Below are 23,957 nucleotides of genomic sequence, written 5' to 3'. Positions count from 1 at the left end.
GCGGCGGAGGAAGTCGGGCGGGGCGGGGCTGCAGGGCCGCCGCCCAATCGCCTCCTTCCCGCGGCTGGGCTAGCGGCGGCCCTGAGAGTGAAGGGCGCGTGCAGATGCCCGCTCAGGTAACGGGGGGGCGGGGGGAAGAGGGCGCGTGGAGGCTGAGCGGAGCGAGCGCGGTGGCGGCCTTGCTCCCGGCACTAAAACTCCCCTGCGCCCGCTGAGCCACGCAGGAGCCACAGCCCCCAGGCAATGCTGCTTTTGGCGTCCGGGAATCCGCCCTAAAGGGGCCAAGTGTGATCCAAGCCTCGGGAGACAGATGCTTACTTTTATAGGTGACAGAGCGGGAGCCGTGTTAGTCTGTACTCCAGCAAATCAAAGCAGCAGAAATGCAGCATTTTCAAGACTAACACGATGATTTATTTGGTGATGAGCTTTTGTGGGATAGACCCACTTCATCAGATCGATCTTGTTTCCAATACAGACTAACAAAGGTACAGAGAACAAAAAAAAAAAAAAAAGGTAATAAAAACTGAAAAATCAAATACATCCTGAAGTAGCTGGTTTTTGTGTATTCATCTGGTCCTAGCTCTTTACTGTGGGTCCTAATGATAAAGATGTCATCGATGTAGCATAAGTAAAGGAGGGGAAACAGAACAAAAGCTAAAGAATCATTGTTTTAAGTCAGCCATAAAAATGTTAGCATACTGTGGGACCATGCGAGTACCCATAGCAGTGCCGCTAATCTGGAGGTATAAGTTTTCCTCAAATTGGAAATAATTGTGGGTGAGAACAATATTACGTAGGTCAGCCACCAGATATTTTTATCATTTGGATTCATAATAAAGAGACTCTAGAAGAATTCCACAGAGATTTTAACAACCTGCATCCTACCATCAATCTCAGCCTTGACTATTCCACATGAGAAATACATTTCCTGGATACCACAATACATATCACTGATGGCCACATCGATTCTACTCTCAACTTGAAACCCACTGATGGCTACACTTACCTACATGTGTCCAGCTTCCATCCAGCACATCACGGCTCTGTATACACCAGCTCCTACTTCGAAGGGAGCATGGTAAGTTGGGTGTCGGGAGATTATTAATGAAGTGCTGCGCTGCATATGCAGCACTTCATTAAGCCAGTTCTCCCCCGCAGCAACTTTGAAATGTTAAACTTCGAAGTGTTGGCTTGCATGTAGCCACGGCTAACCCACTCGTACTTCAAAGTGCCTGGGCAACTTCGAAGTCCCTTTACTCCTCAAAATTTTGTGGCTGGACAACTTCTAAGTCCCTTAAATTAATTTTACAAAATTTTGAGGAGTAAAGGGACATTGAAGTAGCCCAGGCACTTGGAAGTACTGGCGGGTTAGCCGCAGCTACACACGAGCCAGCACTTCAAAGTTTAACACTTTGAAGTTGCCACAGGGTGGAATTTGCTTAATGAAGGGCTGAGTATGCAGCGCAGCACTTCATTAATAATCTCCCGACACCCTACTTACCATGCTCCCTTCGAAGTAGGGAGGTAGTGTAGGCACAGCCCACGCGATCCATCATTTATAGTGAAGCCCTTAGATACAATGACATCTGCTCTCATCCTACTGACAGAGACCGAAAACGACAAGACCTCTGCTAAGCATTCATATACCTTAATTACCCACTGGAAGAAGTAAAAAACCAAATTGACAAGGCCAGACAAATACCCAGAAACCAGCTACTTCAAGCTAGGCCCCAGAAGATCAGTAACAGAACACTTGTCATCACATATAGCTCCCAACTCAAAACGCTGCCACACATCATTAAAAACCTACAACTTATTCTGGATCATGACGCTACACTCCAGAAGGCCCTAGGTGACAGGTCTGTCCTTTCCTATAGACAACTACCTAACCTAAGAAAGGTTCTCACCAGCAATCACAGGCTACATTACAGTAATACTAATCCTGGAAATTTCCTTGCAACAAACCCTGCTGCCAACTTTATCCACATATTTATTCTGGGGATATAATCACTGGACCTAACCATGTTAGTTACAAGATCAAAGGAACAATCTCGTGCACTTGCAGCAATATTATATATGCTATGTGCCAACAATGCCCTGCCAGTATATACACTAGACAGACTGGGCAAAATCTTTGTGAAAGAATAAATAGACACAGAGCAGACATCAAGCAACTCAGTACACATAAGCCAGTCAGCGAACATGGCAATGGAGTAGGCCATTCTGTTAAAGACCTGAGAATTTGTGTCCTGGAGCAAAAAGAATTTAAAAATAGATTAAAGCGAGAAATTCATGAGTTGGAATTCATATTCTAATTCGACACATTAACACGTGGTATGAACAAAGATATCAATTACCTCACGCATTACAAGGACTGCTTCCCTTCCTTTGATGTCCATAATTAACTCAGGCAGGACAATTAAACTCCCTCCCGCCACCCTGCAGCCCCCTCCTAGGTATTTGATTTGTCAGTTTTTATTGCTATTTTTTTTTTGGTCCTCTGCGTATTGGAAATGAGATTGAGCTGATGAAGTGGGTCTGTCCCACAAAAGCTCATCACCCAGTAAATCATTTTGTTAATCTTTAAAGGTTACATTCTGTCACCTTTGCAGCTCCCCTCCAGAGTCTGATGAATGCTCTGGTCCCTGGCTTGCAATGTGATAGCTGTGTTAATTAAGGTTGTGGTCAGGGTGATGGGTGAATCTGCAGTTAGGGGAGGCTAGCCCAATTCCCATTCCCCTAGCCCCTCTCTTCCCCTTCCCTTCCTCCAAAGGCCCCCTCTCCTTCTGTCTCCTGCTGGAGTTCAGAGACCTACCCATTGCTGCTACCCTCTCCACCCCGGTCAGCGCTCTTCACCTTTCCAGCCCCAAAGCCCAGGCCTGCCGTGCCCTGACTGCAACCCTAGAGTGTGAGGCAGGCGCTGCTGCTACAGTGCCCCCAACTCCAGCCCCACAGCTCCGTGTGGGCAGCACCGCTGCACTGCCCTCGACTGCAGGCCCTGAGCTCAAGGTGGGCAGCATTGTTGCAGTACCCCCAACTGTAAAGTGTAGAACAGGTGCTGCTGCCGTAGTGTTCCTGACCCCAGGCTCCCCAGCTGGAGTGCCAGGCTTAGCTGTCCCAGGGGTAGGCTGTGCAGCCCCAACCAGCCCAGCCCAAGTCTGCCTTGCTGGACTATGAGAGGAGAGGAACTCAGGGCACTCCTTGGAGCAGCGCATGGGTGGGGCCACAGCAGCCTTTTTGGGGTAGCTCACGTACCCCCTGCCTATGATACCCACAACCCATGGTTTTGGTGCTCTGAGCACATTTACCAGACCTGAATAAGAGCTCTTTGTAAGCTCCAAAGCTTGTCTCTCTTACTAGTAGAAGTTAATCTTGGGGCGCTCGAGGCTTCTGCTGCCTGCCACCAGGAGCCTGGCTGCCAACAGGGACCCTCAGAAACATGCTGCAGCTAGGATGATTAGCTAGCAAGTGTGAAGAATTGAGATGGGCACAGCGGGTATAACCCTATATATCAGGACTGTTCCTATAAAATTAGAACGTGGTCACTGTAGCTGCAGGGAAGCTTCCTGCAAGGTGTGGGAAACCTCTGGACAGCACCTCACTGGGAGTGGAGAGCATGAGTGTGCTGAATGCAGTTTGGCTTGAAACGATGAGGCTGGGCAACAGCTGAGTTGTGGGAGCTGGGACCTGGAGGGAAACCTGGCACTTAAGGGAGAATAGGCTGGCCATAGCCTGGCTGGGAGTGGGAAGCCCAGGAGCAGCATGGCTCTAGCTGGAGCCACCTGTGAGCTGGAAGAAGAGATGTTCTTTCAATTTTGGATCAAAAGAGCGCATTTTGTGTGTAAACGCTCCAGTGTTCTTTCATTAAATGGCTGGATTTTCGGAAGGAACTTGCCAATGTAGAAGCAGCCATTCATAGCTTGGATGGGTCATTAGGTTATTTGCTCATAGCTTCATTTGTAGAAGATTTACTCAGAGGTAAGAAGTAGGACTGAGGACAAGGTGGATGGTATGGAGCTGCCCTTGTAATCCTTTGCCATGTAGTTTATATTTTCTCTGTTCCAAACACAGGTTGTCCAGCACATGGCCTGGAACTCTTAGAGTTCTTGCCCCTAGGCACAAACTCCTGTGTGTCTTGCTGAGTCATAAGGTGCAGCTCTTGACCCTTTCAATGTGGCTGTTCCTTAATGAGTTGTCCAGAGCAGGTTACCCAGTGTTGATGCCAAATTGGCATGGGTGTCACCAAGAAGCATAGCACAAGTTTGAAATACAGAAGTAATCATACATATCTATAGCTCATAATGCAAAGGTGATACAAAAGTTTAAACAAGATTATCATACTTGGCCAATTATATCAGCAAATAGCGTGTCTTTTCTGATTACAAGTAGGGGCTATGAAGCTGTTTGGTCTGTAGATGGCAGCAGAAATAGTCTTTGAGAAATTAATTACAGGTACTTTCTGCTGCAAGAAGGCATTTAGCCTTCATTCCCTGGACCTGACCACTAAGTACAAAACTTTGATATCCCTCTTTTACAAGAAAGAGGCCAGTTAGTACGGACCAAACTGGATGCTGCTAAGATGTTTTTGATGTTCTACTCAATCTTCTAGAATGGAAGTGGCATGTTTCAGCCTCACCAACCAAATAGCAAGTTTGCATTTTTGCAAAAGCATATCAAAAATTTTTTGTTTTGGGGAAAAAAAATAGTCTGAATAGGGAATGAGAGCACGATGAGTAATAGAAGAACTAAACACCACAAGTTTTAAAATGAGATTGCTTGTTGTTATACTGTATGGCTATGTTTAGATTGTGGGTGCTATTTCAGGGTATAGAGGTATCTGGGAATAGCAACGCCTGGGCTCTTCCCCATGCTCAAAATAGAGCTGCCATTTCCCATGCAGTACTCCAGTTCCTCTGCCCCTCATTGTGAGAGGGGTAATGGAACTTTCAGAATGGCCACTGATTCCAAACTTTGGTGCCGTTTAGACAGCATCAAGTTCAGAATAAGGTATTTCAACATTATTTACTCAATTTGCTTTGCCCAAATTGTGTAAATTATTTTGAAACACAAATGCAGTCTAAATGTAGGCTGTGATATTAATGTCTGGCCAGCTTTTTAAAGACATATTTTGGTGCAGATGGGCACATACATACCTTTAATACTTGGCCTTCAGCTTTTATGTTTTCTCATGATATGTGTAACTGCTGAGAAGACAAGCCTTGAATTGACCCTAAATAATAGCATCTCTATTGCCTAAGCAAAGAAATATAATTTCATGTTTATTATACAAACTTTGCTGGATAGGATAATGAAGATGTCACAAAACAAATCATCCCAATATAAAGATACCAATTGTGAGGATTTTTCTTTGAGGGTTTTTTTTTCTTATATTATTTTTAGTACTTTTTCTTGTGTTGGTACTTGCTGGTACTGAGGTTCAACACTTTGGCAGCACCAGCCGCAGGATTGGCTGTGGGGGCAGAAACCAGCTGAGTACCAGCTCCTTTTTTTTTTTTAAAGGCACAGGTTATTTTCATATATTTGCAGCTATTTAAAGCACTTTTTTAAAAAAAACTATGCATATATTTTATGTCATCACCAGAATTTTTCTTTTTAATGTGTTGAATCTTTATGCACCCCCCAAACTGCATTTTTGCCAGGGAAACTTTTTTGTACACTTACCTGATCAAAGCATCAAAATACATTCACCTGCCTTTTGTTTATCTTATTGCCTGAAAAAGCAGAGCCCTTACCTTTTTATGCATTTTATAATGTATCATATTGGAAAACATATTGCAAAACAATTGCTGAACAAGCCTTTATTATTAAGTCAAATATATTCAGATGCTTTGCTAAATCTTCATATATATGGAGAGAGATTTTGGTCAATAAGTTTCAAGAAACCAGTGTTATTGCAACAAGTGGATATATTTTTTGGAGGGGAAGATGTGAAATGAGATTTATTTGGTTAAATAACCTTCATTTTAGAGATTTATATTAAAATTCTTTGATAAAACACTTTTTTTATAATTCTTATTAGCATAATGTATGCATTCAAAAGAATTGACAGCTCCAGATAACTGGCAGTTTATTAACTATGTCACATGGTCAACAGATGGCTTAAGTTTCAGTTTGCATTATAGCAGGTAGCATTTCCCTTTTCCTGATTGCAACTTTGTAGACATGTTGAAAGTATGAGAAAATAGTTTGGAGCAGACCATGGATTTTGCAGTAAAAAAGTTGACTGGTCTGTGGCAAGTATTAAGGTAAGTTTGCATTTTATAATAGTGTTTTAAATATTCTGTGAACAGTGAAAGTCTACTTTTTAATATTTTACAGTTTCTGTTTTCTCTCAGAATGACAGTAAAAGTATGTTGGTTTTCAAAATGGGTATATGTTTCAGCACAAGATACTCATATTTTCCTGTAGAGTCTTTACTGCTTTCAGATGATATCTCAAAGATCTTGTATGCTAAGCAAGTTTTGAGCCTCTGGGTTCGTGGATCAGGGACTTGAAGATTCCAGGTGTTGCAGGGCATGGGAGACAACACCCTTCTCCACGTCAGCATTGAACTCGTACCTCACATTGCATTGAAAGGCCCTTTAACTACTGGAAAGCTACATCTCTCATAGATTACACATAAACCCCTGTGTACATCAAGGGTCAGACTTCCAGCTGACATTTCAGATGCATCTGCAGATGGCATTTATGAATGGTCTTGTGGCTCAGGCAGTAAGTGGAATTTGGGAGATATGGATTCATGTATGGATTCAGTTTGGGGATCTGTAACACACTTCCTGTGTGTGATACCTTGAAAAATATTGATTATAATATTTCCCTATTGAAAGGTGTGGAGAGGGTGAATTCATTAATGTTTGTGAGTTTCTCAGACACTGAGTTAAGGGTATAATGATGGGGACCATATGAGTAGTTAGAAGCCTAGCTAACCTATTTACACACACTTCACGTGCAAAAATCAGAGACTATGACCAGAGTAATCTAAAAACTTGGCCCTGGGTATGCCAAAGCTCATTGAGCATTATACATGTTTACCCTGATTTCCAGGCAGGTACCAGCATCAGCAGTTATATTCTCCCTGTCCAAATAGAAGCATCAGATTTGCTATTTTGTATTTGACTGTTATTCATCAAGTCTTATTCTGCCTTCCGTAGTGGCCAATAGCTACATTATTATATTTTTTGAATAGTAATATTATTCTTCATCCCCCATCCTAAAAACTTTGCATTAGTTAGTGTCCCATTACAATGACAGTTAAATGGCAAGTGAAGAGATGCTTATATATCTTACATATCTAACAGGCTGCCAAATTGAAGAACTACATAAATGAAAGAATGGTTAGGTTATAACATATCTGTAAGTGCAAGGTTCACTTTAACTCATGCTTTATGGTGTACCAAAATTTACTGCCTTAACCTCCACAGATCATGTCAATTGCACCTGCTATTTGGAAGAATTTAGTGACAATTTTTTTTTTGTCAGATGAAAGGACTCTCGGCATCTGAGTTCTATGAGTACTTCACGCTACTGACCACAGCCAAGCCGGGAGTTGAGATAGGACATAGACAGAGCAGGAGACTGGTACTAGCTAGGTAACTATTTAAAATTTGATACGGTCAATATCAATTTAGAATTTGTCACCATCTTTCTGGTGCTTTATGCCATATTAGCTAACAGTCTTAGTTTATATCTTTGTGAACTGGTGCCCCAAAATCACAAAAATCCAAACCAAACCCAGCCCAAATCTCTTCTTCCCAAACCCTGGTTGTCCACAAGTGTTCCCCTTATAGTATTTGTCTGCTACTGCTTTGGTTGCGGTGTGAGCCTGATATTTTGGGATGTTCATATGTTTGGGTGTTTTGGTATACTGCCAAAATTGTCAGAGTACATTCACATGAGCAAATAGAAGGCAACTGGTGATTTCCAACAATTTATAATTAATCAAAAACTGAATGGAATTTCATGAGGCAGCTCATACATTCTTGGAGTTAAGGCCAGAAGGAGCCATTTTGATCATTTAGTCTGACATCCTAGATATCACAAATCACAGAACCACCCTCAACCCCCTCCTGTAATAGACTCAACTCTGGCTGAGTTAATGAATCCTTAAATCATGATTTAAAACCGTCAGGTTACAGAAGAGTCACCATTTACTTTAGTTTAAACCCACAACAATTGACCTGTGTCACATGCTACAGAGGAAGGCAAAACAAAAACAAACAAACACCCCCCCCCCCCCCAATGAAAAAACACAAAAAACAAAATAAACAAAACAAAAAGCCATGATCTCTGCCAGCCTGACCTGGGGGAAATTTCCTCCCTGACATGAAATATGGTGTTCAGCTGAATCCTGAGCATGTCAGCATGACCCTCCAGCAAGACAGCTGGAAAAGAATCCTCTGTAATAACTCAGAGCCCTCCCCATCTAGTGCCCCATCTCCAGTCACTGTGGAGTTCTGCAGCTAGCAGGTATGGGTGGGGTTGCTAATTTTGGTTGGACAAATTCCTGTAGGTTTCATCACATGACATATTCTTAAAGTAAATATTAAGCTTCCTGGATACTCTAGGACAGTTCTGGAGGGCTGGCAATGCTGTGATGGGCCACATGCTACTGTAGGCAATTTCATCATAGCATCACTTCCATAAATTTATTAAGCTCAATCATGAAGCCAGTTAGACTTTTTGTTCCCATGGCTCCCATTGGAAGGTTGTTCCAGCACTTCACTGCTCTGATGGTTAGAAGCTTTTGTTTATTTTCAGGCATAAACTTGATGACCATTTTATGTTTGTTTGGCACTTAATTTAAACAATACCTCTCTCTCCCTGGTACTTATCCTCTGTGTTTGTGTAGAGAGAAATCATATCTCCATTCAGCCTTTGTTTAGTTAGGTTAAACAAGCCAAGCTCTTTGCATCTCCTCTCCTAAGGTAGGTCTTCCATTCCTCTGATCATACTGGTAGCCAGTGTTCCCTCTAATTTTTTCCATCCATGGATGGATAAATTTTGTTGTGTGCATCAAGGCATGAGTGAATGCACACCACCAACAGAAACATAGGCTTCCCACTGTGAGTAGCTGTGGACACTCAGCTAGTCAGCTTGGTGGTACCTTATGTGAATTTCTGGGGGTGGGGGAGCTTTGTACTTTCTGAATTATTACTCTTGTTCCCAATGACCCTACATTTATTTTTCTTTTCAGGAGCCAGCAACTAGGAAGAATGAATGACCTCTACTAGCATAATTAAAAAGATATTTACATGTACAGTTCCTGGAATGGCGATGGAAATAGTATATCATTGTAGCAAAGAGCATAAAAGTCACACCTCTTTAGTCTGATTCAATTTTTTTGAATAATTGGAGATATACATCTCCTAGAACTGGAAGGGACCTCAGGAGGTCATCTAGTCCAGTCCCCTGCCCTCTCAGCAGGACCAAGCATCATCCCTGACATATAGTTGCCCCAATCCCTAAATGGCCTCCTCAAGGATTGAATTTACAACTTGGGATTTAGCAGGCCAATGTGCAAACCACTGAGCTATTTTACAGAAAACATACACTTTATCTTTCCTTTATAGAAAACATTATGAGAAAGTTGTATCACTGGGCGTGAGAGTTTATTTATATATGTTCTGCATTGTTCTTCTTATATGAAGAGATAATACAATGACAATAATGAAAACTATCTCACAATGAAATTTACTAAGTGGAATTTTACTATGTCAGTTTTTGGAATTGTAATCTATGTAGCTGATATTGCAGCAGATCTCTGGGTTGCTAGTAACTATTTCTGCGAGGGACAATATTTTTTTGCTATCTTGACGCTGGCGTTTAGGTTGTTGGCATCAATAATAATACAGATATTTAGTTATGAATGGTTTAAAGAAGACGGTGAAATCTCTGGTCCTGGGAAGCTCAACTGGATATTTCTACTTCATTTCTTGCATGGTGGAATTTTTATAAGGTAAAATGCCTGCTTTCAACTACTACTACTAAAAATCCTATTGGTTATAGGTAGTTTACTTTGAACTTTGTGTGAACTAATTTTGCAGGGCTTCTGAGTTTAAGTTATAACAGATAAACAGCAATAAGCCCCTCCCCACAAATTCAATCAGTCAATCAAAAGTAGAGTTTATCTCTTACATGCAGGAAAAAAACCCACTTAAAATGCTTACTTGTATGTCATGCCTGATCTACATAGAGCAGGAATGTGGACTAATATGGGGGCATGATTTCTAAACCATAATAATATGTTCTGCAATAATTGGTCTGGGTAAACCATGCTGGTGCACAGTGAAAGTTCTTTACTGTGCTTTAACATAGTGCAGTTTGAAACAGTACAAGCTTAAATGCTTTAAGCAGCATTACAAAGAGATTAATCTAAGGTGACCATCCGTCCTGGTTTCAGTGAGACAGTCCTGTATTTGGGTCACCAGGATGGTATCCCAATTTATTTTATCAAAGGGGCTAATTGCCCCATATTTTCAGGTGGTTGCCACTTGCTTCCACTGGCTGGGGGGAGCTGGGAGCTGGGAGCCAGACCGTGTGGCAATGTGGCTGCCCCTCATTTTCCCCTGGCTCCCCCATAGTGGCGTAGCTGCCCCCCAGCTTTGCCCTCGCTGGGGGAGCTGGACCTGGCCGCAGTTGCCCCAGCCCCCAGCTTTCCCCCAGCAGCAGGAGCCAGGAGCTGGACCTGCATAGCAGCATAGCTACTCCCTAGCTTCCCCCGGCTCCCCTGCCATGGTGCGACTGTCGCCCCAACTTTCTCTCGGCTGGGGAAGCCAGGAGCCAGAGTGGCAGCTGGGAGCTTCACTGACAGGGTGACAGCCCTCACAGGGCAGCCACCTCCTGACTACCAGAAAAAGTAGTCTCATTTTGGCTGGGGCAGCATCATTCCCCTTGTCCCATATTTGGGCAGGGGTGATATGGTCACCTTAGATTAATCATTATATAGTGTATACATTAGTCATTGCAGTATGTAAAAGAGAAAGTCCTGAAAAGCCCTAGTATTTGGACCTCAACCAAAAACTCAAATATTGCTAAAAATGCCCACCACACAAATTAAATTAATTACCCATTGAACCAGAAGCTCTATTGTTATGATAATACAGATTCCAGGTCATATCTACAGCTGTGCCAGCAACCACAACTTCACCTGTTAATGAAATTTTGTTTCCTTATGCTGGTGGTAAATTTGGCTCTCAGTTCCTGATGTAAATACAAGCCTTACGTATTTTATGTTCGTTATAAATAATCAGTGCTTTTTTTTTGTTCTGGTACTTGCTTGGCAGCCCTAACCGTGGGATTGGCTGAGGGAGGGTGAGGGGAGCCAGCTGAGTACTGGCTCCTTTTTTTCTTTAAACATAAAAGCACTACAAATCATTATTTTAGCTGTAACTATTACAATCCAATTTCACTTGGCAGCCCATTCTTTATGCAGGATGTATTACAAAAAAATATGGGACAGAGAACGTCAGTTGTGTAACTGGTAAAGAAAAAATGTTTTAAGGTGATACTGAGGGAAGAGTTGCCTTTGAGGGTAGCTGAGGTGAAAGAAGTTAATAAGCAGGGAAAGTCCAGTGATATGAATAAAAAGATTGTTGAGTCTGGAGGACAGGAATGAGCAATTACTCATGGTATCAAATACTGAGCTCGACAGTGTTTGCAGACTCATGCCCATGGAGACTAGAATCTCTGTTGGCTAGCCAGTGCGTGTTCAGTAAATTATTTTTTTCCCTTCAGCTTTGTTTGTGGCTTTGAAAAGTAATTTTCATTTCAATTTGCATCTATGTGGAGATTACACAGCACTTCCCGGTTACAAGTGATGTGAATTTTTTTTGTTGTTGTTGAGAAATTCAGAGGTTTTTGGATCTTAATTCCAATGGAGCTGATAGTTGTGAGTGATAGGTTTCTTAAGGGGGCTCAATCAGAAGCGGGTGAGGCCATGGCAGCCAGCCTTCACTGACACCTTGACCACAGCTCTGGCCTCCCCACAGGATCAGAGCCACTCAGCGCACACAGAGATGTGATCTGGTGGTGGTGATTTAAAGGACGTGGAGCTCTGGCTGCAACTCTTGCTGCAGCAGCAATTGTCCCCTTTGTCCCCCTGTCAGTGGGCCTGGGTTTCTTGCTGGTAAAATGTAGACTTCCCAAAGACACGATGATTATGTGCTTCAGCATGTACTTCATAGAAGAAAATACTCATTGTAAGGGCTCCTTAAAATACTCTGATAAACTGTGGACGACATTCTAAAAAGGCACATTTACGGCAATTGAAAAATCTCAGGTGACTTTCTTTACCTATAAAACTAACCACACCTTAGATTATTAAGAGTGAAATAATTTTTAGATCTGGTTTACTTATCGTTGTTTACCTTCGTTCTTTACTTTCACCTCTTGCATATGTTTCCATTAAGTTTTGTTTACAGTCAGTTTTACAGTCATCTTTCTGTTGCAATGCTAATGTTTCAGACACTGAAGTGCAGCAGAGGAAAGTTAATTTGTTTAAAATGATTGTTTTCATTTTGAAAATCATTAGGTTTATAAAAAGCTTGTTTTTACAAGAGTTTAATTGTGGGCTAGAAATGTCCCTGTTATCTATCTGTCCAAGTGTTTATCCATTTAGCAGACCTACATATTTGGTGGGTCTGTCTAGCTGTACTGAGATCTATCCTTTACTATGGAAGGATGCCATCCTTTCCCCTCTCTTTGTGAGAGTCAGGACCCTGTCCTTGCCCCCTAGAATGCTGGAATCCCAGGGTTGGAAGAAACCTCAGGAGGTCGTGAAGTCCAGCCCCCTGCACAAAATGCTAACTAAATCATCCAAGCCAGGACTTTGTCAAGCCATGACTTAAAAACCTCTAGTGATGCAGATTCCACCACCTCTCTAGGTAAAGCATTCCAGTGACTCACCACCCTCCTAGTGAAATAGTTTTTCCTAATCTCCAATCTAGACCTCCCCCACTGTAACTTGAGACCATTGCTCCTTGTTCTGCTATCTGTCACTACTGAGAACAGCCTCTCTCCATCCTCTTTAGAAAAACCTTTCAAGAAGTTGAAGTCTGCTATCAAGTTGCCTCTCACTCTTCTCTTCTGCAGACTAAATAAGCCCAAATCCTTCAGCCTCTCCTTGTAGACCTTGTGCTCCAGTCTCCTAATCATTTTGGTTGCCCCCCATTGGACCCTCTCCAATGAATCCACATCCTTTCTATGCTGGTGGGGGGGAGGTCCTGAACTGGATGCAATACTCCAGATGTGGTCTCACCAGTGCTGAATGTTGCCCCTGCTTGTCTTACCCTTGCTCCCCTCAAATCCATTCAAAATGCTGCTTGTAAGATACCAACTTTGTTCATTACTCTGTTACTCCTTATTTAAGTCCTTCTTCTGGTTCACCTTCCCTGAGGAGAAAGAGGGCATTTGATGGCTCTATCTATCTATCTGTCTATCTATCTATCTTCTTGCCAGGTTATGTTTGATTTTAACATACTTAACTGCTAGAAGTTAAACCAAAAGAGAAGGGTGAAACCAGCAGGAAATAGAGGAGTGACACAGATAAGAGTCCTGGAGAAAGCAAGAGATGAGCTGGTTGTTGGTGAGTACTCTGCACTTGGCTCTGTCCATGCTAGTGTGGTTTATTCTTGCCATGGCTGAGCATAGAATCAAAGAGAATCACACATGAGGCCAAAATGTTTTAGGTTTAGAAGTGTGGAATGGGTGATTAGCAAAAGGAAGCTGACACTCAGATTGACAGATTGACATTGCATGCAGTGCAGACTGTCTCTCCAAGCTCAGAAATGGGAATAAGTTGGACATCCTTAAGTTATGGATAGACAGCTTGGCTGTGTCTACCCTAAAAAAATAACTTCGAAGTTGCTTATTTCGAAGGACAGCTTTGAAGTAAGCAACTTTGAAGTTGAGTGTGTACACACACCCTACTTCTAAGTAAAACTTCAAAGTAGGGCACTACTCCAGTCCCAGGAATGGAGTAAGGACTTCAAAGTTGGGCTCCCGACTTCGAAGTAAGGGAAAACGTGTAGACTCTCTGCTTCCTACTTCAATGTAGTGCCTAACTTCAAAGTTAACTTTGATCTTAGTTCTTGGTGTAGACGCACCTGTTAAGTAAGGAAGTATTTTCCCACAGCTTTTGTTATGATAACCGGTTTTCCTAACTCTTTTTTACCTTTTGAGAGATGAATAAATAATGTCCTCCGTCAAAGACAATGTTTTTGTGTCGTTGCTGTTGCTGGCTCCTGAAGGCTAATATAAAGGAGCCAAAGAATAAAACAAGTTAGGCCTGTGGTGTTGATGTGGTTGGGATGTAAGTGCTTGCATGAGGCATGCAAGGGGTGCTGCAGCACCCATTCCATTATATACAGGGTTTCCAGTTAGGTTCATCAGCTCTCAGCACCCCCACTCTAAAAATTGTTCCAGCTCCCCTGGATTGGGAACAAGGGGCTGCAGCCCAGAGATGCGGCCTGAGAGTGGTTGGTCCACATGATTCCACCCACAGGAAGGTATTGAATGCCAGGCTTGTTAGCTATGGGGTGCATGTGACAGGGACTAAAAAGAATCTAAGGTGCAGTTTGCCCTGTAGTCATGGCAACATCAAACACAAACCTCCTCCACCGACTTTCAAAATCCTCCAGTTTAGCTTCATGCTATCTGACCACTTATCTTATTACTAAGTTCACTCCCACCTTCATTCTGACATGTCAACCACTTAGTTCTGCATTTTCCAACAAAAACTTCTGCACTCTCTCCCATGTTTCCCCTCCTGGGTTGGAAAAGCTCCCACTGAAAATCTATAGAACAAGTAATCCTCCTTCAAGTCCCTGTGCAAAGGTCACCTCTGTGGAAATTCACACTGTTAAATAGAAGATCATAACAGCTAAGGTGGTAGAGAACTGTAATGGTTACTACTGAGTGGTTAAGTATTAGCACCATCTATAAAATGTATTTAGTACCTTTCTTCTATGCCCCACACTAGTTTTCATTTGCCTCAGGTACCTGCTAATTATATTTTAGACTGTAAGCTCTCTGTGCGCAGGGGATATATGTTTGCACGATGCCTAGCATGTGGGGATTGAATAATGCTGTGTTTTCTCAGTATGTTAGTAGCAATAAATATTAAAACCATATTGTGATGTACCAGGATGCAGTCCACATTTGGGGTGGGGTGCTGTTACATTCAGCCCTTCAGTGTGGGGTGCCTTACAATGCCTTGCTGATGCAGCCAACAGGACTTTTCACAAACAGCTTCTAACATGCAGGTAGCTCCAGATGTGTTTGTGTAACTTCAGCTTGCCAGTCACACCCTGGCTGTCCAACAGCCTTAGTCATACTGCCGAGTGACCCCAGCACACCCCTAGTCTCAGATTCTCCCCCACAAATATATATTCTGCATAGCCCAGCCCCTCTCCTGGACAATACAAAAATATTAAGTCTGTTATTCCTTTATGGTAAAAATATATCAGTGTATTACCTTAAATGGAGTTATCGAGACATTTCAATTTAATCACACAGTATTAGATCAAATAATAAAATAAAGTCACTAATAGAGAGAGATAGATTTTGGGTGTGAGTAATGAGGCATAAAAGTTGGAAATGGCTACAACAAAAATAAAGAAAAAGTGCATTGTTGTGTCTAACTTAATAAACTATATTAGATTCAAGCAAAATTTCTCACCACATGTTTCCAGGAAGATTACTGACCAACCTCTACAGAGCAGGACCTCTTCTCCAGAGTCCAATGGCTTGTCAAATGCAATGTGCTGAGAGAGGAATATGGGGAGGGTTCCTTTGGTTTGCTTGCCCCTTCTTTACATAGTTTCATTGCCTTTCTTGTAAAAAACATTTCCAACTGAGAATGAGGCATGGACTATCTGTTCCCTACTTGCTTTTTTGCCATCTGTTTGAGCTTCCTTTGTTTCCCCTTCTGGCTTGGTGATCCTGTTTACTACTTAGTATGCATTCCTTTGTTTAGGGCAGACTTGTTTGTGGTGTGGTTGCCAACTTTAGTGACCAGACAGACCTGATGCCATTTGTGGCAATGGCATCCAGTCCCCCCAGTCTGAGAGAGTTGGCCACCCTTGTTTGCTGACTTCTGTCTGGGAAGGCTGCAGGGGTTGGAACGTGTTAATCTCATATAGGGAATCTTATAACTTGACATATAATGTTGTCACACGTTTTATCAACAAGCAAATTATAAGTTGTCAAATGATACTGGAAAGGGCATACTTTATACAAAGATTATAAGAGATTAGATTAGAAGAATGGTAAACGTTTAATTCCAGTAACATGTTTGGTTTTAACAGGGTTTTTAGTCAATTAAATTATTACTAATGTTGGCGATTTAACAAGAGCAGACATAATCTACCTATTACGGGCCTGATCCAAAGCCCGCGTAAAGTCAGGGGACAGGCTCCCAGAGGTGTTGGTAGACTTCTGATCAAACAAGAGCACAGTGATCAACACAAATAGGACAAAGCTCTTAACAGTGAATTCTGGAGGAAAGGGGAGATTACTTTCAACAGGGCTATTCAGGGGTGCAGAGGTCCATCTGTCGGGAGTAGTTTGCAGGATCAAGGTCTAGGTTAGTCTGAGGATACCAGAGGAAGACTGAACTTCAGCAGTTAGTTGTGGCACAACACAGAGCTATGTTGGCAGCTGTCATGATGTCTCAATATGTAAAATCAGAGACATGTTTTTTGTCCCTGTACAGAGCACATGAATCTGGAAAATCATTTTCTACTTATTAATGAAGCTGAATTTTAAGTCCATGAGAAATTGGAGTGAGGGTCTGTGTTTTGGGGAACCCTAGACTATGCCTGGGTATTTTAAAAAAAGTGAGAGAATTTCAGAGCAAAACTTCAAAAGGCTTTGTTGCTGCAAGTATGGATGTAGTACAAGGCAACACAAATGCAGAGCAGGTGGGTATATCTCAAGCAACTCCTGCAAATAGCAAGCAGTTCTGCAAGAAAAATGATTCTGTTCCCATTGGTGGGCAGGGAGTCAATTAACATTAAAAAGTAGAGAGTTTATAAGACCAAATTTCTGAGAGGATGTTAACGTGGGTGCTGTCGTCGTTTAACTGAGTCAGAGATTAAGAAATGAAATGTCATTGTTCATATTCTACCTGCCTATGTTTACTATTTTGGGTATTTTACTTCAAACAAACAAACAAAGTTTAGGTTTGTAACTAATGGGAACTTAAGCCTCCACTTTTTTAGTATTAGAAGATTAATAGAAAGAGAAGACTTCCCTTTAAAGAGAAGCAGCTAGCATGGTGCTATTGACAACAAGATTCATATCTATGGAGGCAGCAGCTATGCTGCCATGGAGGCTGCAAGGTCATGAAGCAATAAATACAGACAGCTGTGACCTGTGCCTATTCTCGTGGATTTAGTGAGCCAGTTTCATAGGAGAACAGGCCCACCTGGTGAAATGGTGAAGAGAATATTTTGAGTGGAAACAAGCAGAGATTCCTGCCTTTTACGCAGATTTTTTTCCATCTAGGGGAAAAATGATCTACCTGGTCCTCAGATTTTAGCAACATGAAAAATAATTACAAATGGCTATTAAAATAAAATGAACCAGTCAGAGAGCACAGTGGGAAACAAGGCAGCAGAGATTACATTCCACCATGATTTTTGCAGTCTTAATTGTTTCATAATCCAAAAAAAGTTACAGAAGTTCTGCCATGTACCGTAGGGCTTTACTGATGGGAGACCACTCAGAACACACAATAGACAACAAATGTAATACAAGGAAACAATTCCACTTATGAGTGTCTCTCTTTTAAATAATGGTTTTAGAGCCAAATCATGCCCACAGTGCACAGCCTGAGCGTCAAGGTAGAATTTTATGTATCTCGGCAAGGACAAGGGCATCACATCGACTCTTAGGCCATGAAGTAGTAGCATAGCTGCTCCTGCCGCTTCAGGGCTTCAGTGGTTAGCTCCAAGGCTGGTATGTATCCTACCTTCTCTGGAGGTAGTGGTGAGTGCCTTGGTGAGGCATAGGGAGCCCACACAAAGCAGAGGACTACAGCGGGCAGGTAGCATAGATGTTTAAATTCTGCCTTGCTCCTTGTCCTCTGTTAAAACAACATTGTTATGGTACCAGTATTCTGGCTGTCCAGAGAGCAGCATTTGGCCCTTAATGCTGGTGAAGGTATAATATATAAAATTCCAGTGTCTGAAATCTGCCTATTGAGCAGCTATATCATAAGCTGCAGCATTGCAGGTTGCCCCCACCAATGTGCTTCACCTTGGCTTGGAGGGATCACACACCTACATAGGTATAAAGGGTAGCTTGATTTCTGTGCCTATTCACTGCTGGCTTCTCTGCAGAAGCAGCTAGGTGGGGTGGTAGCTTCCTCTTTTTAAACCATTTCTCAGATGCAGTCACCATTTCTGTAAACAATCACCATTTTCTCCCACCACATCCCTGGTGAGTGGAACACCTCATTAGCACCACAGAAGAGTTTGCTAGCCAAACGTAGGGACTTGTAACTGGAAACCCACTAGAATGGCTCTACAAGGAACCTGAAATTTGCTTAAACAGCCCCTGCATTAGAATCATGGCAAAATGTCACTTCAGATTGAACCTCTCCAGTCACACTCTCTCGTCCGGCAACATCCGTAATCTGGCATGATTTTAGTTAGATGGGCAGCCACTTATCATGAGTGTGGCCAAGTTTCCTGTGGTCCCACGAAGTTTGTTACCAATAACCAGTCCTGGCTCTCAGTGTTCCGTGCTGCTGTTTAGCTGTAATTTACCCTAAAAGGTCATTTAAGAGCCAGTAAGCTGTGGAAGTATTGATAATGATGCTAGATAATATTGATCGTTGATGGTCTGGCAAATTTTCTCATCCGGCACTGGTCAGGTCCCAAGGGTGCTGGACGAGAGAGGTTCAATCTGTATTAGTTTTACATGGAAAAATCTCAGGTACTATGGTGATGGGCAGCAGTATAAGAAAACATACATGGATACTGCATGTGTGCAGCAAAGGGTACGTAGAAATTATTTACTTGAATATGTGCCTTGCAAAAAGTTTTGATACTGCACGCCTCAGCTCTTTCTGCTCTGAAACAGCTCTCTTTTGAAGAGGAGTGGTGTCTATTATAAACCTTGTATTATAATTTTATAATTGTATTATAAATTATAATTTTGCAGCATTTTTTGTGCACAAGACATTTTGATGAGGGTGTATATTTTAGTGATGTGAAAAATGTTTGAACTAAATTAAAAAATTACCCCAAATTATGAATATTTGTGAGCTTTAGACAGTTTATGATGTTTCAGCATTTCTGAAAACAGCCTTGGTTGTTTTAATGGGATTTCAGACACAAAGAGTTAAAAGGGTTTTTTTTCTTGCACAGTCTGATTTCAAAAGCAAAGAAGTCTGAACATTTCAGACACTTGTCTAAACTTTTGGATACTACTTTCAGCCTAAACCAAAATTCTAAAATTTGCTCACAATTAGTAGATACTTGAGCGGGAACAAGCCTCCTCAGATATGGAAAACCAGTGCTTTTAATGTGCCAGTACGGAGTACCAGCACCTCAGCAGCCCCGGCCATGGGGCTGGCTGGGGGGATGGGGTGGAGAGCTGACTGAGTATTGGCACCTCTTTTTTTTTTTTTTTTTTTTTACAAAAAAGGCATTGTGAAAAAATCTTAAACCGTGGGAAAGAACATTGTAAGAAGAAGACAAAATAAGTAAATTCCCTAGGGAATGGCTTTTTTCCTGCTCATTTGCCCATAGTAGAATCAGAACAGGTTCTCCGCACAAGGCCGTTGGAAGTTCCAGGATTTGAAAATGGACTCAGTGGTAATTGAATGTTCGCTTTTCAGCAGCTATTTCCACACCAGGTGTTTATGAATCACTTAAAAGCAGAGACTGGGCAAACACCCAGTAGGAGAGACTGTTAGTTTGCCTTGAAAGATGACAGGAGTTAGGCTTACGTAGGTATTTATTAAGGGATTTTCTCTCTTGTGTGTTCATTGCTAACTGGTTCTGAAAGATTATTGGCTTATTTCTAAATAGTGTTGTGGGAAATAAATGAGGTAATTAGCCCTCAGAGGCTGTGTTTTTAGAATCAGTTCAACCTATGTAGTATCTGCCGGGCATTCCCCACTCTACTTTAAACCTCCATTTTGGAGGCAATGGGTGAGATCATCAACTAGTACAGGTGTAACTCTTGATATGAAAGGATCTACACTGATTTATACCAGATGGGGATCTGGTCCAATATCTGCGTGCAGCCATCTTTTTTTTTTTTTTTTTTTTTTTTTTGTGCAGGTGATCCCAGTTGCTTTCTTAAATATCCAAATGGTGTCTCTTTTGACTAGAGTTTAGGATTCCCTTCGCTCAAGACTTCCCTTCACTAAACACTATTTCCACAGCTCTGCCAACTTCTCTAGGGCTGAAAAACAAATGAGTTGGTACTGGCAATTACATCTAGGTGTCCCGTATGGCAACACAGATTCTAGAACAGAAAAGGCACTTCACAAAGCAGGAAGTACATCTGTCATGATTCACTAGTTCAAGTATAATGAATTATTCCATTTAGTTTTCTTTCACGGAAAATGGTAATAAAATGGCCTTAAGGACAAAAATAGAACTCTTTTGGGAGGTTGTTGATATGCACTCCATATATGACAGAGAATATGATTTGTCATATGATGCCATCCAGGTCATGAAGTCTGTCACTGTATGAAATGTATGTATGATCACAAGTGTCCTGAGAGTTATTAACTGTACTGAAAATTATTTAGAAAACAGTTTAAATAATTAGGGTTAGATTTTCAAAAATGGAGCTACAAAAGAACATGCAAATTTGATGTGGATACGCAAATCTGCTGATGTGCAGGGTAGGGGATATATGCACACATAGTTTTATGTATGCACAGTCTCCAGTTTGCAAGTGTACATTTAGGGATTTGGGTGCATGAAAAATAAACAAGAGTGTTTTCCTTAAGAGAAGGGGACAAAAAAGGCAGCAAAGGGAAGATTCAGATATATATCCCATCTAAAGAAATTATAGTTAATTCATTCAGATAGGCTACGGTTACACTTGTGAGTTTTGCTGACAAAACCGCGGTTTTGTCAACAAAACTAGTGGAACATCCACACACCAAATGAGTTTCCTTGACAGTTTGTTGACAAAACTCAGCACTTTTGCTGGCAGCATTCTGCCACTGACGCATGAGTCATAACACTGTTGTCAATAAGTTCTGTTGACAAAAAAGTTGTGTGGATGCTCTGGGGATCCTTCTCTTGAGAGCGAGGGCATCCAGAACAATGGGCTGCCCTGTCTGCTGTGCTTCCAGGTGCCTGTTTGTCGAGAGAGCAGCCGGGCTGTCCAGCCACTCTGCCAACAGAGCGGAGCGCTCTTCTGATTAGCTTTTGTGTGTGGCCACGATCTATTGACAGAAGTTTTAGAAGATCTCTTCCAACGGTAACTTCTGTCAACAGATCGCTGTACTGTAACTCTAGCCGTAGTTTTACTTAAGACAATCTCATTCCTTTCAGTTTAAATTCTTAGATTGCACCTATCACTATCATTAACCTCAGTGTGAGTTTTTCATTTGGTAAGAAGTGGTGGCTTGCATGCAAGGAGAATTAAAAACAAATAATAATATGAATTCAGAACAAAATCTTAATTAGTTGTCACCGTTTTCTAGAACAGTGCTTAACTCCACTGCACACCCCTCCCCTGTCTGTTTTTACATATATATTTACCTTTACATATATATATATATATTTTCTTTTTGTAGATACTGGTTTGCATTGAAAGACGGCTACCAGGCTGCATATAAACAAAACAGCTCAGGAGATAAATGTTCTGGGAGCCCTCTCAGTGTTGTTCACAAAGGCGCCATTGATGCAATGACTGATATGAGTATGCTGAGGGTATTTAAGACCTTCTTGGAGACCACGCCTCAGCTCATTCTCCAGATTTATGTCCTGATGGAGCAGGACAAGGCTGCCTTCAGTCAATGTGAGTCTTTCTCATTAGAAGTTAAATGTAGTTAAAGTAGTTCAATCTCCGCTGAGAAGACAATTCCTAGTATTGTGTAACGCTTTAAAGTATTCCCCGTTGCATCCCAGTACAATTTTATTTAACATTTAATTAAAAACCTCTATTGGATTACCCATTTTATTCAGCCCTGGGAAAAGTTTCATTGTGATATGTAGTAATACTTGACAATAACTTTGATAACGAAAGCTAATCGATGTAACTGAGTTATTTCAGAATAGACAACTTTGTTTTTGCTTATTGACTGGGTAGATACCTAAGGTACTTCTGTAGCTCCCATGACTGAGCACCTCCTGGTCTGTAATGTGTTTCTCTTCACAACACTTCTGTGAAGTAGGATAGTGCCGGGTTAGTCGATGGAAGGGGCAAAAGAGGAAGTTGCCCCAGGCCCCTTTGAAATGCTGCAGCAGTGCTGTGCCGCCCCTCTGTGCGCAGCTGTGAAGGAATGGGGAATTATTCCGCCAAAAAGCTCTATGACTTGCCCAAGGTCACACTGAAATTAGTAGTAGAGCAAGCAACTGACCCTGGATCTCTCAAGTGCCCTTGACAACTGGACCATTCTTTCTCTGAGTTATAAAGAATGTTTAAGTAAAGCATGAGAAGATTTTCCCATGGAACTAAGATCTATCCTTTTGTTTTATTTAGATGCATCCATCATCACTTCTTTCTGCAGCATTTCCTGGTCAACTCTTGACTATCAGATATCATTACGGAAATCTCTGCCTGACAAAAATCAGTTTGCTGGGATGCCTCCTAAGTTAATGTACCTCTTGTATAAACTGCTCACACTGACTTCTTGGATACTGAGTATTGCACTAGCTAACCTATTAAGTATCATAAGTAGTATAATTCTGCTAATATTTCTTTGGACTTTGGGCTTCAGCTGGGCTTTGAAACAGCACACTACATTTTGCAAATCTAAGAGCATGGAATTTTTATATAGGACTGTTGTTGGAATCATTCTTATTTTTACATTTTTTAATGTAAAGGGTGAAAAAACAAAAACTGTAATTTCTATTTATTACACCACTCATGGACTTGTAACTTTCGGCATAATCTGTGGATGTTTGTACTGGAAGACTTCAGTTACTGAGCAACCATATTTTCTATTTTTGAGCATCACAGTTGTTCTCACTCTGGGGCTAGGTGTTATTTGTCTTATTATTTATTATTCAGTTTTCCACCCTGCAATTTATTTCAAGCAAGAGGGTGCTTCAGACACAGTTGACGGACTAGCAAGAGAAAAAGGAATCAGAATAAGAAACTTCATAATGCAATGAACAGAATAGAATTATGTACATTTTGAAATATGTGCATATCAAAGCAAATACAACCTGGACTGTTAATTACTGTATCTTTACTTGCTTATAATGCCCATTTCAAGTCAGACTTTGTTCAGACAAAGAGAGCTACTATAGTTGTTATCAGTTCAGAATTATTATCGGTTCTGTTCTGCTTCTCTACAAGATTTCATTAAATGAACTAAGCAGTTCTTTCATATTGGTGTTTTCCCATGACTTGCAAAATAAATAAAATAAAAAAGTCCCATATAAAATGGTTTCAAAAATAAAACCAAATCAAGTTACTGTTGATATTGTTTTTCTTTCTGAAATGTACTTCTCTCCAAAACAAGGTTCACATCTTCTTACTTGACAGTGGGAAAGGCTTGAGCTGCATCTGAAATAACCAAGGGTTGTGCTGTTAACTGCATATGAACCCAGGGATGGCAGAAGACAGGTTTTACCTGCCCAGTGGAAAAAGTTCATTTATTTAATCAGCAGTGTAGCTACAAACCCAGGCACCCCCCTCCCCCAATCTCCCCGGGGCTTCCACCAGGGAAGAAAAAACTTTAGTTTGTGGCCACCATGCAATAGAAACCTGTCCGGAAAAAGTTTTTGGAG

The 23,957-nt window shown here is 41.6% G+C and overlaps 1 protein-coding gene across 3 annotated transcripts; it reads left to right on the top strand.

Moving 5' to 3' along the window:
- The first annotated feature begins 6 nt into the window (after positions 1 to 6).
- Positions 7 to 23,641, top strand: XKR9 (XK related 9). Of its 3 annotated transcripts, none has more exons than XM_074987096.1 (5): positions 7 to 116; positions 7,501 to 7,610; positions 9,215 to 9,976; positions 21,794 to 22,017; positions 22,702 to 23,641. In XM_074987096.1, the coding sequence occupies exons 3-5, from the start codon at positions 9,705 to 9,707 to the stop codon at positions 23,334 to 23,336; spliced, it is 1,131 nt and encodes a 376-aa protein (XP_074843197.1). In that variant the 5' UTR covers positions 7 to 116; positions 7,501 to 7,610; positions 9,215 to 9,704; the 3' UTR covers positions 23,337 to 23,641. The 3 variants fall into 3 exon arrangements, with proteins under 3 accessions (XP_074843197.1, XP_074843199.1, XP_074843198.1); XM_074987098.1 differs by lacking the exon at positions 7 to 116 and adding an exon at positions 2,670 to 6,266; XM_074987097.1 differs by lacking the exon at positions 7 to 116 and adding an exon at positions 2,670 to 6,732.
- Positions 23,642 to 23,957: the final 316 nt, after the last annotated feature.

Source organism: Carettochelys insculpta, chromosome 2 (genome assembly GCF_033958435.1).
Source record: "Carettochelys insculpta isolate YL-2023 chromosome 2, ASM3395843v1, whole genome shotgun sequence".
Lineage (NCBI taxonomy): Eukaryota > Metazoa > Chordata > Testudines > Carettochelyidae > Carettochelys > Carettochelys insculpta.
The sequence above is the reverse complement of the archived record's forward strand: the minus strand, read 5'-3'. Positions and strand labels throughout refer to the sequence as shown.